At 35.6% G+C, this 20,472-nt stretch overlaps 2 protein-coding genes across 8 annotated transcripts in view; one reads left to right on the forward strand and one right to left on the reverse strand.

Annotated features, from left to right (window-relative positions):
* The window catches only part of Stap1 (signal transducing adaptor family member 1), a 43,541-nt gene extending 37,268 nt beyond the window's left edge, over nucleotides 1-6,273 (forward strand). Inside the window, exon 9 of one of the 3 annotated variants that reach the window (XM_063240398.1) lies at nucleotides 5,667-6,273. In XM_063240398.1, coding sequence (XP_063096468.1) covers nucleotides 5,667-5,684 — 18 coding nt within the window. In that variant the 3' untranslated portion in view covers nucleotides 5,685-6,273. The remainder of the gene's footprint in view (nucleotides 1-5,666) is intronic. The other 2 variants (XM_063240397.1, XM_013145837.3) reach the window with 2 other exon arrangements.
* Nucleotides 6,274-8,586: 2,313 nt separating this feature from the next.
* Uba6 (ubiquitin like modifier activating enzyme 6) overlaps nucleotides 8,587-20,472 on the reverse strand; it is a 72,782-nt gene continuing 60,896 nt past the window's right edge. For 3 of the 5 annotated variants that reach the window (XM_063240393.1, XM_063240394.1, XM_063240395.1), the window contains 5 exons: nucleotides 19,908-20,101; nucleotides 19,230-19,357; nucleotides 18,282-18,369; nucleotides 17,359-17,453; nucleotides 15,000-15,995 (listed from right to left, as the gene is read on the reverse strand). In XM_063240393.1, coding sequence (XP_063096463.1) covers nucleotides 15,860-15,995; nucleotides 17,359-17,453; nucleotides 18,282-18,369; nucleotides 19,230-19,357; nucleotides 19,908-20,101 — 641 coding nt within the window. In that variant the 3' untranslated portion in view covers nucleotides 15,000-15,859. Of the gene's footprint in view, nucleotides 8,951-14,999; nucleotides 15,996-17,358; nucleotides 17,454-18,281; nucleotides 18,370-19,229; nucleotides 19,358-19,907; nucleotides 20,102-20,472 lie in introns of those variants that run through there. The other 2 variants (XM_063240392.1, XR_010044619.1) reach the window with 2 other exon arrangements.

The raw sequence follows: 20,472 nt of genomic DNA on the forward strand, positions 1-20,472 counted from the left end.
GCTTTCATTTTATCATTATAGCTTTGTGTTATGACCAGAAATCTAGTATTGTGATGCTTTCTCCTTTACTCTTGTTGCCCAAGGTTGCTTTTGTTATTCTGGATGTCTTCTAGTGCCATACAAGTTTTATTCTAGTTCTGTGAAGAATGCTGTTGGTATTTTGATTGGGATTACGTTAAAGTAGTATATCAGTTTGGAAGTATGGCAATTTTGATAATATTGGTTCTGCTTATGCAGGAACAGGAGTTAGCTTCATTTTCTGATGCCTTCTTTGATCTTTTTTGGAGTACTGTATTTACTTTTCTTGTCACTGATACACAACACTTGACAACCACAATTTAAAGGAGGAAAGGTTTATTTTGGCTCACAGTTTGCAGAGGTTTTAGTCCACAGTTGACTGGATCCAAGGCAGAGTGGCATGGCAGAGAGTAGCTCCTGGTATTTCAGGCCAGAAGCAGAAAGATATCAAGGGGAGAGGGAGGAAGATATCTTTCCAGATCACATCCCCAGTGACCCACCTCCTTTGATCATGTGCCACTTCCCAACATCACATTTATCTATGAACTCATCAGTAGACTAGTCCACTGAGATTGTCATGCCCCAATGAGCCAATCATCTCCTCAAAGCCCCACCTGTGAGTGTGCAGATTTGGGAGACAGCTAGATATAAACCGTAATAAGTACTATAGTTTTGTTAGGTTAATTCCCAAGTAATTTTTCTTAAAGCTATTGTAAATGGGACTATTTTCCTAATTTCTTTCTCAAAGGGTTGACTATTGGTGCGTAGGAACATTTGAGGTCTGATTTTGGATCTAGCTATCTTACTGAAATTATTAATTCTAGGAGTCTTCTGGTAGAATCTTTTTGGGTCTCTGATGTAAGGAATCATGTCATCTACTAAGGATAGTTTGACTTCTTCCTTTTCTATGTGTATCCCTTTTATTTCTTCCTCTATGCTGACTGCTCTGGCTGAAGTTTTGCATACTTTGTTGGGCAAGAGTGGAAATGTGGGTTCCTTGTCTTGTTCCTCATTTTAGAGGAAAAAAATCTTCAGTTTTCCATCATTTAATATGATATTGGCAGGTTTTTCATAAATGGATTAGATTATGGTCCTTTCATACCTATTTTAAGGTTTTTTTTTTTTAATCGTGAAAGGATGTCAAATTTTGTTAAAATTGTTTTGCATCCATTAAGATGGTCATGTGATTTTTGTTCTTGCTTCTAATTATGTATTATGTTTATTGATATGGGTATGTTGAACTATCTTTGCATCACTGGCCTGAAGCCTTCTTGGTTATGGTATATGTTCTTTTTGATGATTTGCTGCATTCTGCTTGCAAGTACCTTGTTGAGGATTTTTCCACCTATGTTCATTAAAGAGACTGGGCTACAGTTTTAGTTTTCAGTAAAGTCCTTCTCTGGTTTTGGAATCAAGGTAATGTTAGCTTCCTGGAGTGAGTTTGGGGTACTCCTTCCCTTTCCATGTCATTAATGAATCTGAGGAGCGTTGGGGTCAGATCTTTGCTTAAGTTGTTGTAAAATTCAGTAGTGAATCCAGAGTCCTGGGTTATTCTGAGTTGGTAGGTGGTTGTCATTATTGCCTCCATTTTATTGTCTGTTACTACACTGTTCAGGGTTTGTACGTCTTCTTGGTTCAGTTTTGGTAATTCATATCTAGCAATCTGCCCATTTCTTCTGGATTCAATTATTAGAGGATTTTTTTTTTTCCCTCTTTCTGAGACAGGCAGTTCAGGCTGGCCTTGGGCTCACTTTGTAGCCCAGGCTGGTCTGAAACTTGTAGCCACCCTCCTGCCTCAGCCTCCCGAGTGCTGAGATTACAGGAGTGAACCACTATGCCTGACCTTGAGGATGAGTTTCTTAAGATTTAAAAATCATTTGGGTTTTTGGCATGTCCACTGTGATTCTGTCTTCATTTCTAATTGCATTGATCTTGGTCTTTTTCTTCCTACTTTTGTTAAGACTGGCTAAAGGTCTGTATATTCTGTTTATTCTTTTGAAGAACCAGCTATTTGATTCATTAATTTTCTACATATTTTGGCTTCACTTTCATTAATTTTTGTTCTGTTCTTTATAATTTCCTTCCATATACTAGGTTTGGATTGGATTTTTTTGTTGTTGTTGTTGCTTTTTTGGTACTGGGAATCAAACTCATGACCTCTTATGAGGCATGTCACTGAGCTAAATCCCCAGCCTAGATTGGATTGTTTTTGAGGGATCTTGAGGTGACATTTTATAGAGACAGTGATTAAACAATACACTCTTGAATAATCAGTGGGTCATAGAACACAAAGAAGAAACCAGACAGTTCCTAGAATCAAATGATGATGACAGCAGGATATACCATAATCTATAGGGTCTTAAGAGCCAAATTTAGAAATTGGAATTCTCACACCAGAAAAAGAATGAGGCAAACAATACAAAGCCCCCCCCCCCCGCCGTCATATTGTGTAACAACCACTTCCAAAGTGTAGAGATTGAATCACACATTTGTTGTGAATGTGGATCAGATGTAGTAAGGCAGTTCTTATACCCTCATTTGGTGCCATTTCATACAACTTTAAGCACTCAGTAGCCTGACTGGGGTTGGGCTATCCCAGTGAAGCCAGGTGACATATCTGGTATGTCAACTGAGGCTGAACTATCCTTGTCTGGACTTATAGTGAGGCTAGTCCAGGCTTTCTCACATGAGATCTCAGTGGTATATCCCAAAGGCTTATAAATTCTTAATGCTGAGGACAAATTACAGCACTCTAGGAACTGTTATGAATAATAGGTATGAATTTAATAATAATTTAATGATGGCATTTCTTATATAAATGAATTTATAAATTTTAAGTTTATATACAATAAAATTCATTTTTGGGGTGTATAATTGTACACATTTTGAAAATCAACACCAAAATCAGTATACACAAAATTCTCTCATGTTTTTCCTTGTTAGTCAACCTTTCTCCCCAAGAAACCATCAGTTCTGTTCAATACCTGTATTTTGTCTTTCCTAGGATGTCATTTATACAGAATCACAGCAAGGAACTTTTGCAGTCTGTTTTCCTTCATCAGGATGTGTCTGAGACACACAAGTATATTACTAGCTCACTTTTAATTGCTGCATAGTATTTCACTGTGTCGAGGTAGCAGTTTGCTTAATCAAGAATTAGGGTTGTTTCCAGTTTGGGAGGCATCATTACACTATATTAATATGCATGTATAGGTTAATATATGATAATTGGGTAAAATATCTAGGCATGAGATTACTGGGTCAAATGGTCAATGTATGCTTTAGTTTATTAACCTCTGTTTGTTAAAGAAATTCATTCTCTGTGGCATTGCCTTTACACCACTATTCCTTCTCTTTTTGTTTCTGAATCTAGTCTGGCCCTGGCGATGTGCTCTGAGCTAACCTCCTGGCCCATTTTTGTGAAAAAACTGATCATACCTGCTTGCATCAGTTTCCACTAAGATGTTCCTACCTTTTTGCCAATCACACTATCTTTATTACTGTAGCATTACAGTAGTTACTAAAATCGAGAGAACTACTTTGTTCTTTTTTGAGATTTTTGATTATTTTAAAGATGCCTTTTCTTGAGAGTAGTTCTGGAAACCTGGGAGATGCAGCCTAGCTGAAGCGAGGGATGTACCTTAGGAGCCATTATTTTGCCTCTGGCTCTTTCCTCTCTGGCTGCTTGCCAACTGCTATGGAGTTAGCAGCTCTGGTCCACCAGTCTCTACCACAATGCCCCGCTTCACTTCCAGCCCAGTAACAATGCAACCAGCTGACCAGAGTGAACCCTAGGAAACTGTGGGTCAAAAATATATGTTTTCTGCTTTAAGTTGGTTTTCTCAGGCATTGTCACAGTAAGGGAAAGTGTACACAAAAAATAAAGCTGGGCTGAGGGACTAGATACAGTGCAACAGCATAAGCACCTGACTGGCAAACATAAGGTCTTAAGTTTGATTCTTGGTACGGTAAATAAATAAAATACAATACAATTGGCTGGCATGTGGGACAAGAAACTAGAGAGGCCAGCCCCAAATGTGGGTCACACTGTTGAATGCAACAGGGGACTGGTTGGAAGAAAAACAAGAGCACTTTGATCGGCAGGGGCTCTTTCCCACTCTCTGCTTCCTGGCTGGTCTCTAAAAATGTGCTCTAGTAATCTCCTGTGTGTTTCTTAATCCAGGAAGCTGATAAGATCAACCGCCACACCCTCATGAAGCACAGCTGCTTAAAGTCTGATAATTTCAACATTTTGTCTTAGTATTGGTATCATCTTTTCCCTTGAGAAATGGTCAGTCATTTTTTTTGACTTTGTGTGCATCAAGTAATTTCTGGTTCTCTGTGTATCAAGTAATTTTGGATTTTATCTTGGACGTTTTCCGTATTGTCACTATGGGCAGGGTCAGGCAATCATCCCAATTAGACTGAACCAGTTCAGTCTCGCTTTCTATAACAAGTGGTTCCAAATTGGTTTTCAGAATTTGTCATACTGCTTGAGGTTTGGTCTCCCAGGGATTAGCCTAGGATTCTGGTAATAGTTTATATCTGTTTTGTTTTCAGTAATTACAGTTTTGTGTATATACAGCTCAGTGATGAGCCTGGAATTTGCATGACATCATATACACAGTGAAGGGATTTTCTTTTCCAGGTCTTATTGCTCCAGGATTTCCCTCTTTTCATGTACCAATGCCTCAACCCTGCCCCCAGGTCTTCTAGCTAGAGACAGGGCTTGAGAGTTGTGGCTACCCATGCTGTTCTGTAGTTCTGTGAAACTCAGTCTCTCCAAAGAAACTACAAAAAGGAAGCAAAAAAGTAATTCCAAATCTTACATTTCCTTCAGCCATTTTTCTGGGTTCTCTGGCTGGAAAGGATTTTCTCTTTGGCTTTTAGGTGCCTGTATGTCCACTTCCACAAAAACTGGACTATCCCTTGACTTGACAACCCCTCAACAAAGATTATTTTCAGAGCTGGAACAGGAAAGAAAAGAACTGACAACAGACAGAAATAACTAAACATGGCTGTTGATAATAAGTGCCTAGAATTTTAGAAATGGACAATCAGATTTCTGTTATGTGACTAAATTGTGCCTGTGTTTTAATTCAACTTCCCTACATTTTAAACTCCTTTGTTACAACCATTATGGAATGCATTAAAAACAGAAGAAATGAGAGGCATGTGAAGACTTTGAGTAGAGTACCTTCTGTAGAATATTATTATCCCAGCACTTGGGAGGCTAAGGCAGGAAGATCCCAGCAAGTTAAGGCCAGCCTGGGATACACAGGGAGCTCAAGGCAGTCTAAACTACACAGTGGGACCTTGTCTCAAAATAAAAACAAAACCAAAAAAAAGTAGGGCAGGTAAAAGGGTATTAAGTGGAAGAGTATTAAGTGGAAGAAAAAAATTTTCCTAGGAAAATTTTCCGGGTCCCAAGTTAGATATCCAAAATAAAATAAAATCTGAGTATTGAGATTAACATTGCAACATATTACTTAACATTTATTTTAAAAATAAAACATGTTCTAAGTATAAGCAGGAAAATCAATGTTTCAGGTGTAAGTAGGAAAATTAATTCCTGCTGAAAATAACCACACCTTGTTATACTATGTTGACTCATTAATTAATCAAGTTTTTCTACTTGTAATTTCTAGGCCAAATATCAGCACTGAAGGGAGAAATGAGAAGTTGAAGAAAAATCCCTAAGTTGCATGAAATAAAATGTGGAAGACTGCCTTCATATATTTTAGTACTTTGTATTTTCAAAAGGAGTTACCTCCCTTTTAAAGAGAATCTCAATCCTGATTCCCAAATCATCCATTTGTACCCTAATAAAAAATGCAGTCTGTGATTTCATATATTTATTAAAATGAAACCAACTCACTGGGAAAACTCACAAGCTATGGACTATATTGTGACTTGTTGATTCATGCTTTTCAATGCCCTGCTACAAGTTAACACAAATGAGTTTTTGTCTTTCTAGGCTTCAGTTAAATATTTTCCCTATACAATTTCCACAGCAGATTCTCTCCTAAATCTAACCAACTAAAAACCCACTAGGATTTCACGGAAATGTGATCTGACCAATTTATAAAATGTAAGTCACTTAAAATTATCCACCTGCAAACCAGAAGCACGAACTGTAAAAGCCCTTTTCAATATTCTACAAGCCATATATTTGCTATTGAGAATAAAATTTATTCATTTTAGTATTCTCCCGATGTCACGTTTTTGCTAGTTTAACACCAACCTATAAATCTGTACAAGAATGATAAAAGGCTATATACCACATTTCACCAAATATGAAATACTATAAGCCAATTATAATCAGGGCTTCTTAAATATGTAGCCCCAGGGTATATCTAGAAAATCAAAACCTCAGGGGTATTGTTTCATTTTTCCTTTTGAAAATACCTTTTAAATTGATTTTGATGGTTATACAATTTAGGAATCATCAAGAACTAAGAATCAACTAAAAATTAGAAGATAAGCTCTATATTCTACTTCTGGTTCTAATTACATGGAGATTTGGCTTGTGTTTATCTGAAAAAATGAATGGGTTAGAATATATTCCTAAAGTCTTATCACCAACGTATTATAAAAATGTGTCTTTATAAAAAATGAGGACAGACACACATCCAAAAAAGACTGAAGACAGAAGGAAAAGATGGTACCTGTAAGTGAAGGAGACTGGCTTCAGCAAAAAATCCAATACAGCCTTCCATTTGAGCAATTACTTGTAGGGATCTTCCCAGGAGTTAAAAGACACCATGTGTCCAACACATGTATGCCCTGTTTATAGCAGCAAAATTCATAAATTTTAGGAGTCCAAATGTCCATCAACATATGAATGAAGAAAATGTGTTGTTTACATACAATGGAATACTAGCCTGCCATAAAGGATAGATATGAGTCATTTATTGGAAAATGGATGTACCATGAATGTTAAGTGAAATAAATCAGACACACAAATAACGCACTGTTTCTCTTATATGAGAAACTCTAAATAAACATAAATAGCAAACTAAAAGATAACAGGAAAGGGAGATAGATCATTCTCAGAGGGAGAGACTGACAGATGGGGGGAGGGAAAGGGATGAAAAAATGGAACTGGGACACATCAGCTACATGCACTGACTTCACACAAGGCATGTGAATGTACATACTGCAAATGTACCGTGCAAATAAAGGAAAGGAAAGGGTGGAAGGGGAAGAGTAGAAGGGAAAGTAGAGAGAGGAATTAAGATGTGTTCTGGGTATGTGCAAACCTTCCATGTGGAATGTAGTACACACACACACTGCATCAACCTTACTGACATCTTAATTTTTGACTATTAAGACTCCAGACATGAAAAATTTTTTTAAAATTTAAGTCAAAAAGCAGATTTGTTTCAGCAATCCAGCAAATTAATTAAATGGGTTTTCTCACTGCTGAGAAAAAATACCCAACACCCAAAACTAAAGGAGGAAAGGTTTACTGTAGCTCACAGATTGGAGCTTATAGTCCATAACTGACTGGCTGCACGGCAGGGTGGCACAGCAGGCAGAAGGAAGCAAAGCTCCCAAGTAGTGAAGCAGCAAGCGGAAGTGACAGCAGAAGCCCCCTTCTGTCCTTCTGTCCTATCCAGGCTGCTTGACTATGGAAAAGTTTTTGAAAACTGGACTTAGGAAGTTGGTGAGACAACGTGGTTGGGTGTGATGAAGTGGAAGTGAAGGGGACAAGGGACCAAAATCAAAGCCCTGGGCCTAACAAAGGTGACAAATATGACAGAAAGAGCAAGAGAAACAGCTCCGTAGCTGTCTCAATAGCAAGAAAGGACGTCCGTGAGACAGTGGGAAAATATCCCCAATACGCTGAAAGGTATTATAGGCCCTATCAGAATTCTCTACTTAGCAAAAGTATCTTTGAGAGCTGGGTATAAAGTTCAGTGGCAGAGCTTCCTCCTACATACAAGGCCTAGAATGGCAAAAGGAAGAAAAAAAGAAAGATATTTAGATATTTTATAGACAATATATAGATATTTTCAGCAAAACAAAGCATAAAACAATTACATTACCAGCAAACTTTCACACAATATAGTTTTTTTTTGGTTTTGTTTTTTTGGGTCTTTTTGAGACAGGGTCTCATGCAGTTCAGGCTGGCCTCCAATTCACAACGATCCTCCTGCCTCAGCCACTCAAGATCTCTTGCTGAGATCTGAAGCGTGCACCACCACAGGAGGGTTCACAATAGAATTGTAACGGATGGACTTTAAATAGAAATTTATTCCAGATGTTTCTTAGTCCACTCAGGCTGCTTTAATAAAGTGTTATAAACTGACTGGCTATATAATAAACATCGGAAATTTCTCACAATTCAAAGAGGCAAGAAGTCTAAGACCAAGCTGCCAGCAAATTCTGGCAGAGTCTGTAGAGAGCCCATTTCTGGGCTCAAACAGGACATCTTTTCTCTGTGCCTTTGTGTGAGTGGTCTCCTTCAGGTCTACTGAGAACAACCCAAGGAAAGGCCCATTTCTACTACTATCACCTTAGAGGTTACACTTTTAATACATGAATTTTTGAGAGACACAAATGTTCAAATGATAGGCATCCACCTTTAATACAAAAAAAATAAAGAATAGAGACATTGGTTTTAGGTGTGTAAAAACACAGATACTGACTATATAAATAAAAATAAAATCTCACAGCATTAAATACATTCAAGTACATGCCAGAATTAAAATACAAAAGAGAAATAAAACACATGACAGTTATATGGAAGTTGGGAATTATAGTTGTTCTACAGTTACGCGTCTTAGATGATAACTCCTAATCATCATGTTTATTAACTGTGGTCAGAAACTCGTGACTCCACAGAATGAGTGAAAATGGCTTCTCTCTGTTCCACGAAGTCTAGGGCCTGGAATCACTGAAGTCTTGATTTTTCCTACAAAACATGCTGTTTTCAAAAGCATAAAGATTACTCTAAAATAATTACTATATTCTGAGTTACAGATGAGTCAAGTTAGCGTCAAAGGATTAAAATCAGGAAGATCATGTTTTTCCCTGAACAAAATTAATTAAAATAGTTACACTATTAGATTCTCTTAATTCTCTGAAAAGGTCTGTGCTAATATCACTGAGAATTTTTCATGCATATATTTTATACTAATTTGAAGATAATAAGCAATGTACTATTGTTATTCTTATGAAAATTTATTCATAATAAAAAATTACAGTAAAATATTCATTGCCTTTAATCCAACCCAAAATACCCCCTACTTTGAATACACTTAAGTTTATTGTTCTCATCATTTTTTGAAGCAATTGTGAAAATTTTCTTTTGTGTGTTTATGAGTGATTGAAAATATGGTCAATGTAGCTTCCTGAATGCCATTTAATGGAAAGACAGGCTTGTAAAAATATTAGTTTGTCTTCATGCACCTTATTCATTGGATTTGGCACTGTGTAACTTCTAGCTCTCCCCCAAGTCAAAATAATGATAAAAGGTAAAAAGCTTTTTGGTACCGGGGACTGAACTCACAACCTTGCACTTGCCAGGCAGGCACATATTTGGCTGAGCTAAATTCCCAGCCCAAAAGGCCAAAGTTTTGAATAAATTCAGGTCACTGAAGCAGCAATTATATGCAACTGAAGACAATCATAAAAGACTTCCAGAACTGCCTCAGATAGTGGCAAGAACCATGAGAAAGTATGTTTAAAGCAAAAAGGAGTATTTTAAGAATAACAGCAAGTATCTTTATTGTAATGAATTTTTCTTTCCTTTTCTTTTCCTTTCTGTTTATGTTTTCACTATGCAGGCTGGCCTCGAACTCCCAGCGATCCTCCTACTCCTGATCCCTGGGATTACCTGTGTGCGCCACCACATTTGGCTGTAATAAATTTTTAAATTTAAATATTTTCTGTATTTTTTTTTTTAAATCACAAACCATTCTTTCCTGAAAGAACCAACCAAGGAGTTGAAAAGGAAATACTGATGAAAATCCAAAGAAATATTGCTATGGTTTGGAGTTCAAAAATCTCCCACAGTTCATAGGTTGAGGATAGCAGTTATCAGAAGTGGGGCTTTTGAGAAGTGAGAGAATCATGAGGGTTCCATCCCAAGAACACATTTTTGCACTTGTGGACTCATGACATGATGGGCCATTGGAAAGTGAAGTAAACTTTAGGAAATGAGCCCTAATAGCAGGAGGGAGATTATGGGTGGGAATCCTTGAGGGGGTGTATTTTGGCCCCTGTCCCTTTTTGCTTTATGGCCACCAAGAGGCAAGCAACTTTGCTGCAACAAGCTCCCTGCTATGATCGTCTGTCTCAGCACAGTCCAGCTGCCATGGATGAAAATCTCTGAAATTGAGCCAGAATACATCTTTCTTCCTTTAGGATGATTTTCTCTGGTACTACATCACAGCACTAGAACACTAACACAAATATTAACAATATTAAATATAATAACTTCTTGTGAATTATGACTAGACTGTAACCTTAACTCTGTTATAACAGTGTTAAGAGTTAACTTCTAAAACGTCTATGCTGGAAAATGAATGAGGTAGGCCGGGGATTTAGCTCAGCAGCTCAAGTGCTTGCCTGCTAAGTGTGACGTTGTGAGTTAAATCTCCGATACAAAAGGAAGGAAGGACGGAAGGAAGGACGGAAGGACGGAAGGACGGAAGGAAGGACAGAAGGAAGGAAGGAAGGAAGGAAGGAAGGAAGGAAGGAAGGAAAGAAAGAAAGAAAGAAAGAAAGAGAGAAATGAATGAGGTAACCCATCTCAAGAAGATAGAAACCAGAAAAAAATCATAAAAATGTAAATAATATTTTAAGAGAATGAATGAATGAAAATCAAACACAAAATAGAATTGATAAAACTAAAATTTAAATCTTAGGAAAGACTAAATTGTCTCTACTTGGAGTTAGTCACACAGAAAATGCCTAACAAATAATTTATAAAACTGATTAGTTTCGTAAGTTTCCAGATGCAAAAGCAATATGAAGAAATCATCTGTATTCATCATCAATAGTTAGGAAATAATGTGGACTATATCATTTGGATTAACATTCTAGTTAGACAACTTTAGAAAAGTTGGACAAAATAGAATTTTTAAATACAAAAGAAAGCATCAGAAAGCTGATATTAGTGAATAAATTACCAGGTTAATATGTGTGAGAAGACTAATTGAGAACAGTAAATCTTTATCTTTCTTTTGTGAGCACTGCCTGCTGGCATCTTTACAAATAAGATCTACGACAAGCCACTGAGAAGAGGCACAGAGCTACGAGCTAAGGATTAAAAGATGGTCCAGGATTGACAAGGGCTAAGGACTCGGGTAACCCAGACCCACACTCTGGAACCTGAGAGGTGAACATTAAAGAGTAGGAAAAAGTAAGAGACTAAGAGTCTAACTCAGCTTTGAAGTTCCAAAAAACCTCAGGCTCTAACATTAGTCAAAGTTATCCTGAGTTACAATAACAAGGTACCTGGCAAAAAACAAATGAGAAAACTGCAGGATGAAAATAACATCCTAGCCATCAAATTATTTGGACTGGTTTTCAAATATTGACAAGTAAGCAAACATAATGAGACACACAGGAGGCACAACAGTAAGAATAAGGAATACAAGGGATAAAAGACAAAAATGAACTCACAAGAGGGTTTCAGACTCTGGAATTATTAGATTTAGACTAGTGAATAAGACATTAAAATTTTAGTGTGACACCAGGAAACTGCAAAGTTGACAGGTTTGCATGTTTCCTATTAGAAATGTGAGAACTGAAGATACAAAGTACTAAGAATAACCAAGACACAGACCAGTAAGTTGAGAGGAACTGTTTTGGTCATGGTCAAAAATACACGCCAACTATGGTGATAAAAGCAGTATACTAGCACAGCAACAGAAAAGAAAAGGAACCAAAACTCAAAGTCTTCTATGGATATATTCCTGTGTCATTTGGTGGCATCACAGAAAAAAGAGAAAACAACAGACTTTTCAGTGAATTGTGGAGAGGCATTATTCATCATTTACAAAATTAACTTCTCATGAATTAAAAATAAGTATAAAAAACAAAACCAAAGTTCTCTGAAGACAACAGAGTATCTTCATGATCATCAGGCATATAGAAAGTGATTTTTTTTTAACAATTCAAACGTTTATCTTTCATAAATCAATGAGGAAAGACTGCCAACACAAAAGTATGAAATGAACTGACAAGACACTTTACAAAAAACAAGGTCAAAATTAGTAAATTTATGAAAAAGTGCTCAAATTCTATACTCAAAATCAAATACTAGTGTAATTAGGAAAGTTCAAGAATAAAATTTCAATTAGCTACAACTGTACATCTACCCGATTAGCAAAAAAAAAAAAAAAAAAAAAAAAACCCAACCCCCAAAACAACAAAAAAACCTCTGTTAATACCAGTATTAATCATAACAAAAGAGAGTCTAGAAGTTAGGAAAATTTCTGTAGTTTTGTCATAAAAGTTAAGATATGAAAAACCAAGCAACCTGCAAAACAGCAATTCTACTCATAGAAGAATTATTTGCCATAGCAAATACAAAAACAACATTCATGCAGCTCATTGTCTCAAACTAAAAACACCCCCTTCAATTACAATATAATGCATAAACTGTGGTATGTTTAATGCAAGGGTGAATTCCATAGCAATGATGAGGAAAAAGTGTAGCTACAGTCAGTATGGAAAAACCTACATGCTCAATGCAAGAAGCCACAAAAGGTGGCAGTGAGAGTCTTTTATTTTACATAAAGTCCAGAAACCAGTGGAAATAAACTGCCTTGTTCAGGTTTACACCTGAACACAGTAGTCACAGAAAGTGGAATACTGGTAATCACCGAAGGGTGTGAGAAAGCTGCTATGAGGGGAAGGAGCTATGGTGAGTCTGCGAGCTGCTATCTGTATTTCATCAGTGTGTTGGTTATGTAAACAGTCACTTTAAAAGTATTCCTTAAACTGTCTGTTTGTATTTTATATACTGACTTGCATGTATTTTTTGAACATGTATCTCATCAATTAAAAAATCTTTTAAGAGAACAAAAACTACTTCTGATATTCACTCTGATCCCCAAGATCTCAAGTTCCTCATTTCTGTATTGAATCTGTTCAAGTAAAATAGTTATCTAGTAACTATATATAAACTAGGTACTTTTAGTCACAATGAATGTTAGGAACAGTAAGAGAAATTTTTCCTCCAAGATTTCAAGAGAATAATTTACTGTCTCTGTTCATTTTACTAATTTTAAACTGTAGATTAAAATAAAAACTTGATTTTTCAAAATTTCTGACACTGTCATTACCAAAATGCACTATCACACATAACATAAAAATACAGATACTATTCTGTAAATTCTACCTTTGAGATGATTTAAGAAGGACTTATAGTCAAGTAATATTACTGGTTGGATCTCTTAAAGGAATGGATTTCAGGAATCCCCAGCTTATAGTCTGGAATTGACCAGATGGTGACAACTATTTCTTTCTGCTTTGTTGACATGACTGAATGAGGGTGGTGACTAACAGAGGGCCTCATTCACGCTCTGTACCTTCCCAACACTGAGCACATTCTTCACCTCTCCCTAGCCACAGGCTCTGTGAAGTACTAACATCTCTCCACGAAGAAAATGAAGAATAGGAAACATCAAAGGAACACTATCCATATAGTAAATGCCAGAATCAGAATCTTTGAAGCAAACTTTAGAATATGCTTTATAAAGATATTCTCAAATTTCATTTATTTCAAAGTAAAAGATGACTCAATGGAAGTGTGCAAAATTTTTGCACCTGGTATTTTAAGCAGCAACATTGATTTCATGGTCCTGAGATAAACAATGAGAAAAAGATGTCATTAACTTATTCCAGTTTTCCAGCTTAGTAGAACTGATTAGAAGAAAAGATAGTAGTAAATCATTTCTATAGAAGATAATGAACTGAATCCCCGTTGATTTTATTACTTGATACATGCCAAAATACTGATTCCCATAAATATGAACTGACAGGCTGGATCTAAATTTACTTCAAAAAGATGTGTATGTTTAGCTGAAATATAAGCACTACTAGACAGTACCTGAGTACTGCTGAATGACCACCTTCTCAGTTACTATCAAAGAACATGATACGAAGTGAAAGTGGAAAGTGGTTTCTTAACTCTAAAGTCTTTTTTATTCCTATCCTCTAATACTCTAAGAGCCTTGCTATTTCTGGATCCAATTTTAGGTACTGTTAAGTTTTGGTATTAGAGGGGGCTGGGGATTTAGCTCAGCGGCATAAGCACCTGCCTTGTAAGCAGGCAGTCGTGAGTTCGATCCCCGGTACCGATAAAAAAGAAAACGACAAAAAAAAAAAAAAAAAAGTTTTGGTATTAGAATATACTCAATGGGAGAGGATAAAATACAGGGATCAAAAATTAATTTATTTCAAAGGTAGCTATTTTCATAAAACTCATCCTGTTTATCTTCTCCCATCTCTCAATGAGCAGATTATCCTTCAGTTCCTAAAATTATGCCCTATTCTTCCAACTGGAAGATATTTTTTCAAAGGAAGGAAGCAAACTGCTCTGTTGAAAAAAAATTTAGACTATTTGTCAGTGGAAAAGGAAGTAAATACAAAATATAAAGAGCAAACTGGAGCAAATCCACTTATCAAGTACCCAGGAACACTCTAGACAGGAAGGAGAGCAGGAGAGGAGCTGCAGAGAAAGACTTTCTGAGCTTATGAAATGCCAAATGCTTTCAAAAGCAAGGTAACCTTAGTAATAAAAGAATCCCTTGTTGTCCTCACTGAATTCAGTGTTGAGTATGGTTCACAACATTTTAATGAAAGCACTTATACCCGCAATAGTTCATATTAGGAAACAGAAAGTTTCTTTCAATAAAGACCTAAACAGAACTTGTTATCTTTTTCAGTTTCCTTTCTGGGAATAAAACAATATACTCTCCTTAGATTGCTGGAAGAAATAAAAAAAATCAAGACTCTACTAGTGATGATATTTTTAATTTTTAGTTTTCATATATTTCTGAAGACACTCCCTTTACAAAACCTCTAGCCTTATATGAGATCACAATCTCTTAAGTTCCAAATAAATTAAATATCCACATCAGAAGGCATATTCAAATGATTAGCCACATTATCTTTTCACATTCTTGGATTTTCTAGAATGATCTGTCTGAGTCCATATAATACTGTTAACAGTTCAAATTGATGTGTATCATCTGATTTGCTCATGGCTTACAACACTGACGATATTTTTTTTTAAAATTCTGATTTGGGAGAAGATATAATAAACTCTTTAAACTAGCAGAGGACAGTAAGGTGTACACAATTTAAAATCCCTACTCTTCCCCTATTATTATCATCTCTCTCCTCACATTGACATTAAATTTTTAAAGCCTAACCACATGAAAGACACAAGGTGCTGAACAACATTTGTATTGAAAAATGGGTCTCAAATACCAAACAAAACGAAATTTACAAAGTGGAATTAAATTGTTTGGATAGCTGCATTCTTTACTTTCAATTTCTTCATATTTTTCTTTTTGTTACAGATAAATATTTTATTTTCTTCCAGACAGCTTAATACACAAATTTGTTGTACTATAAAATGATATTCCAATTAAAAGTTGCTTGCTATCACAGTCATGTGTGAAGCATCAGATAAGTTTATATTATGTTCCAAAATGCTTTCTACTTATTTAATATAGTTTCTTACAGATTTTTCCTTAAATTAAGGCTTCTTCAAAGAGAAATCCACAGTATTAGGAGCTGATTTTTTTAAGCTTTTGAATTGGGTGCACTCTTTATAGAACCATGTAGTTGTGGAGTAACTTTAAGATCACCTTTATTTGGTATCGGGACTGAAGAAGTATCTCACTGGAGGTCCTGGCAAATCTTCATCTCCATCAGTGTCTGGGGCAAATGACACAGTAAGATCTACATATTTTTTTTCAGTAGAAGGTTTCACAAGTTTATGCATCCTAAGATAAAAAAGCAAGAATAACAAATTGATAATTCTATTAATTTAAAGAATGATTTTTTAATACTATTCAGAATATTTAGACTTGTATCTATTCTTTACTTTAAGCTCAAATCCATCTGCTCTTATAAATGCATTTTATTTGAAAGCTCTAAATTCAAGACATTCATTTACTTGAAGAGTGACTTACTCTGGACCACTGCTACTAATAATAAAAGATAGTGACCACCTGTTCTGACTCTAAATGTCAACAATGAATTTGAAAATTCAATTCTTTTCCTATTCAGAGTATAAAGCTCAGAGGCAACATAGATAGGTTCTTTACCATTTTTTTGTAAAGAGTAAAAAAACCAAATTAGATTAGAAATCTTAAAATGCAAGCTGCCTCCAGTCTCTACTGTCCCAACAAAGCTGCTGTTCCAATTTTCTTAAGGTGTAAGGGATGTTATTCTAATCTATAAGATTAGAATAGATTAGATTAGAATAGATTAGATTAGATTAGAATCTATTAATCTATTCTGTCTAATGTGATGGAACATAAATACTAACTTCATCCTAGGATCTGAACTATGTAATTTTTAAAATCCTCTATAATGGTCCTTTCCATTTTATAAAGATTTTTTTTGCATACATAATTTTGCATTCTTTCCATTATTCAATGACATTATTCAATGATCTTTGAGATGATTACAAAACATCTCACTTTATAAGCACCCATATATGATCTCTCCCAGTTACGAGTGGTTCCACAAACAGCTGCTTTTGACAGAAATCCCTTCATTGAAAGTAGGGTAAGTAAAATCTACTCAGAACCACAGGTTTGAGTTTGTGGTGCCTATCATGCACTGTAAAAATATTATAACGAGCCAATTTCATTTAATTAATGACTAACATTAATTTCCCTTAATAAGTTCAATCACTTGTATCTTTTGACAGGAAATTCAAAAGCTACTCAGTGACAGAACGAGTAGCTGTGCAAGCACAAGAATCCATTTTTAAGTCAGCGCATGTTCTTAACTAAAACATCATGGCTACCTGAGGCTTTCAATCACTTTACAGGTATTTAAAAAATACCACGTTAGAGATGGGTCTGCTTTTATTTAGTTTCTGAGTGTCTATCAAGTTTCTAAGCCTGTTCCCTAAAGACATGATTGTAAATTTATAAGGGTATTATTGTAATCCTGAGATACTCCTTAAAAAGCAGCCCACTGGCCTTTTCTTCTCTGGCAGATTTGCTGTCTTAACTAACATCATCACATAACAGTAATGCTGTTACCTAAATTTCATTTCCTCTATATTTAATTTTCTAGTGTGTAACTACTTATGTTTTGATTCTTTTGCATATAATGGGTGAAACTACTTACGTTAACTTTAATCTTTTTGCGTGACCAGGCATTACAGGAACATAAAGCATTTTGACTCCCTGAACTACCATTGTTGGCTCAATTCCATACTTTTCCTAAAATGAATATTTGAAAGAAAAACAATCAAAATCTCACCCAAATGTAAAATGCTTGGGTAAAAATGCTTTATGACCATTCCATAAAGCATTGAAAAAGTGAACAAATTCATGAAAAGAGCACAAATTTCTGCTAAATACTACATTTTACTTCCAATAAAGTTATGGGTAAAAACTATAGTAGTCCCTCTTTATCCATGGCTTCACTTTAGAGTCACAGTATGAAAATATTAAATGGAAAATTTCAGAAATAAACAATTCATGTTTTAAACTGTGCCACCCTGAGCAATGGGGATGAAATCACAAGCTGTTTCCTCTAACCCCAGGCTCAGCACACCCATGCTGCCTCTCACCAAGAACGCTGCAGATGCCTCGTCATGACTGCCTGCTGCAGTCAGTGTCCATGTAACCCTTACTTTACTGAACAATGAATGGCTCCAGAGTTCAAAAGCTCTGACACTGGCAATTTAGACATTGTACAGCTGTAGAGTGTTTCTTTTAAGTGAAAAAATGACAATTCTCAGCTTCATGGGGAAAGAAATCTACTAAGATCTACTCTACAATAAGTTATTCTTAGATTTTACTACCATTATTGCTGCAATTATTGTTTTATTGTGATCATTGTTAACAACTATTCCTAATCTGTAATTAAGCATATGTATGTGTGTAGAGGAGAAAAATCATGGAGGGTCACAGGGTCAGGGTTATTTGTAGTTTCAGGCATTCTCTAGGGGCCTTGGAATATAACCCTAGCAAATAAGGAGGGACTACTATAAACAGAAACCACTCAAAACCCCTGACAAGCCAAATGCATAAATATGTCCTTACCTTGACTGCATTTATGAAATCCGAGAGGGTGAAATCTTCTTTTCCATGTATAGTCCATCTATCCCAAATTGTAAATGATATTCCATTTCTGTTGTAGAAAATATTCAGGAAAACACTTAATTCTTCCCTTTAGGAAAAGAATAAAAAACTGCCCAAAACCCATAATTTGTGAGTTAAAAATTAAAGTGAGAAAAAGAAACATACAACTTGTAAAATATTCCACAGCCTCTTATCTCCATAGCGCATAATGACTTTGATCTAGCCTTCAGGATTCCTTATGACCCAGCTACCTGAGACAGCCCTCTGCTGTCCTCTCTCTGTAAACAGCTTGCTAGAGGTGTTCACTGGGTGGATGATCCAGTCTACTATTACTGGTTATCTGGGTGTTTCCAATCACTGGCTATTATAAACAATGTCAGAATGCTTACCTGGCATGAATATAATCTGAGATGTGTACAAGATATTTACAAATTTGAAGTATAGTGCCATAGTTCCCCTACTATGAATTATTCTCTTTTGCACTCATGGTAGTAACGTATAAATGTCTGATTTCTCATATTCCTGTCAGGTAATTTCTTTGCTCAAGTTTTTGGTTGCTGTCAAACTGAAAAGTGAAAATGGAGTCCCAGGGAGTTATCTTCCTTTGTCTTAGCTTGCAGAATTAGATCCTAAATGCCATAATCCCAGATACCACGGTGCCTTCTGATTTTTCAGATTACAGATACAGATGAATGCATGCAGTATAATGCTACATTGTGCAACAGATCAAATGTGAGAACTCTTTAGCTTATTTAGACAGAACTGCTTCATGAAGATGAGGTTCATAGTCTTGAATTGATGACAAGGATTTACATACACAGAAGAAAAGAGGTGACACTAATATTTATCCCTTTTAAAAAGTGAAGCATCTCATTCTCATTAGCAAGAGAAACAGACCCAGTTTCACACCTGATTTCAGTTTTTCTTACTTCAGAAGTCTCTGTAAACACTATAATTGGAATGGCTAAGTTAAGAAAACAGTTTTTGTAAGCTTCAAATGGAAAGCCACCAGTTATTTTGATCATCTCCAAAGTGACCTAGGTAAAAGAAAGTCATCTGGTTACATAAATAGCTTATAATTATTCAACAATCAGATCTTTACAGTTTTCAAAAGTTGTTCCCTAGTATTTGTCTGAAATAGTGAAAGTAGGTATAAGATTAAAAATATTTCTTTTATAAGTCTCTGCATTTTTAATATCTTACTTTCAAACTATTTCACACAATGGAAGTGCAGTTATTCAAAAACGGTAAATTTGACCATGTAGTCTTGCTACTGTAGCCAAAACTTAATTATGAATTACTATAAATTTAAAGCAATTCTTTTTATACAAGAAAAATAGTATTTGCTTCCTATGGGGATACTGAGATTATCGCCTATAAAAAGTTTCACTCAACAAGTACATTTTTATGTTCAAATGTTTACATACATAAAAATCTCAAAATAAACTCGTATTTTCAGAAGTAACTTGAAATGTTAGATTTTATGATCCACTATTTTTCCCTGATCTCTAATGGATTAATTGGGGCTGATATGATGCAGAAAACAGGCAGTGAAAAGGAACATTTTAATTCAAAGAATAAGCTTACCAAGCCAGAAACTGCAGCAGTGGATGTTGCTATGGCAGGTATGATTTTGCCAGCTATGCGCTTTGTTTTGAAACGGTCAGCTGGTTCAATGTTATACATTCTGGCACGGAGATTGGACGCAGCTGTGATGAAATCTATGTGTCCATTACTGTCATCGTCCTTCTCAAAGGAAAGCACTGCCATCTGAAGGTCACCTGATCATGCAACCAGAATAACAAAGGTCCCTAGTAAGCGGTGAAGGTTCTGCTAGATAAAAAGCAATGTGGGATCATATTCTCAAAGACTCCCTTTATTTTTTTAAGCAACTGAAAAATACTCTGAAAATCCACGCAATTAAAATTAGAGAACGTTGTAGAAATGATGGTTTTAGTATCAACAAATTACAAAAGTTTTAATATTAAAAATAAACTTATAGTAAATAGCAAAATGAGAAAATTATGGACTATATACCTGCTGCCAAGTAGTTTATAATTAAAAAGTCAGTATTTGCTCCTGACTGAAACATATCTTTTTTGCTACTGGAGATCGAATAGCACTTGCCAGGCAAGTGCTTGTGCTACTGAGC

This window comes from Cavia porcellus, unplaced genomic scaffold (genome assembly GCF_034190915.1).
Source record: "Cavia porcellus strain 051 isolate PalLab524CR breed Dunkin Hartley unplaced genomic scaffold, mCavPor4.1 scaffold_30, whole genome shotgun sequence".
Taxonomy (NCBI): Eukaryota; Metazoa; Chordata; class Mammalia; order Rodentia; family Caviidae; genus Cavia; species Cavia porcellus.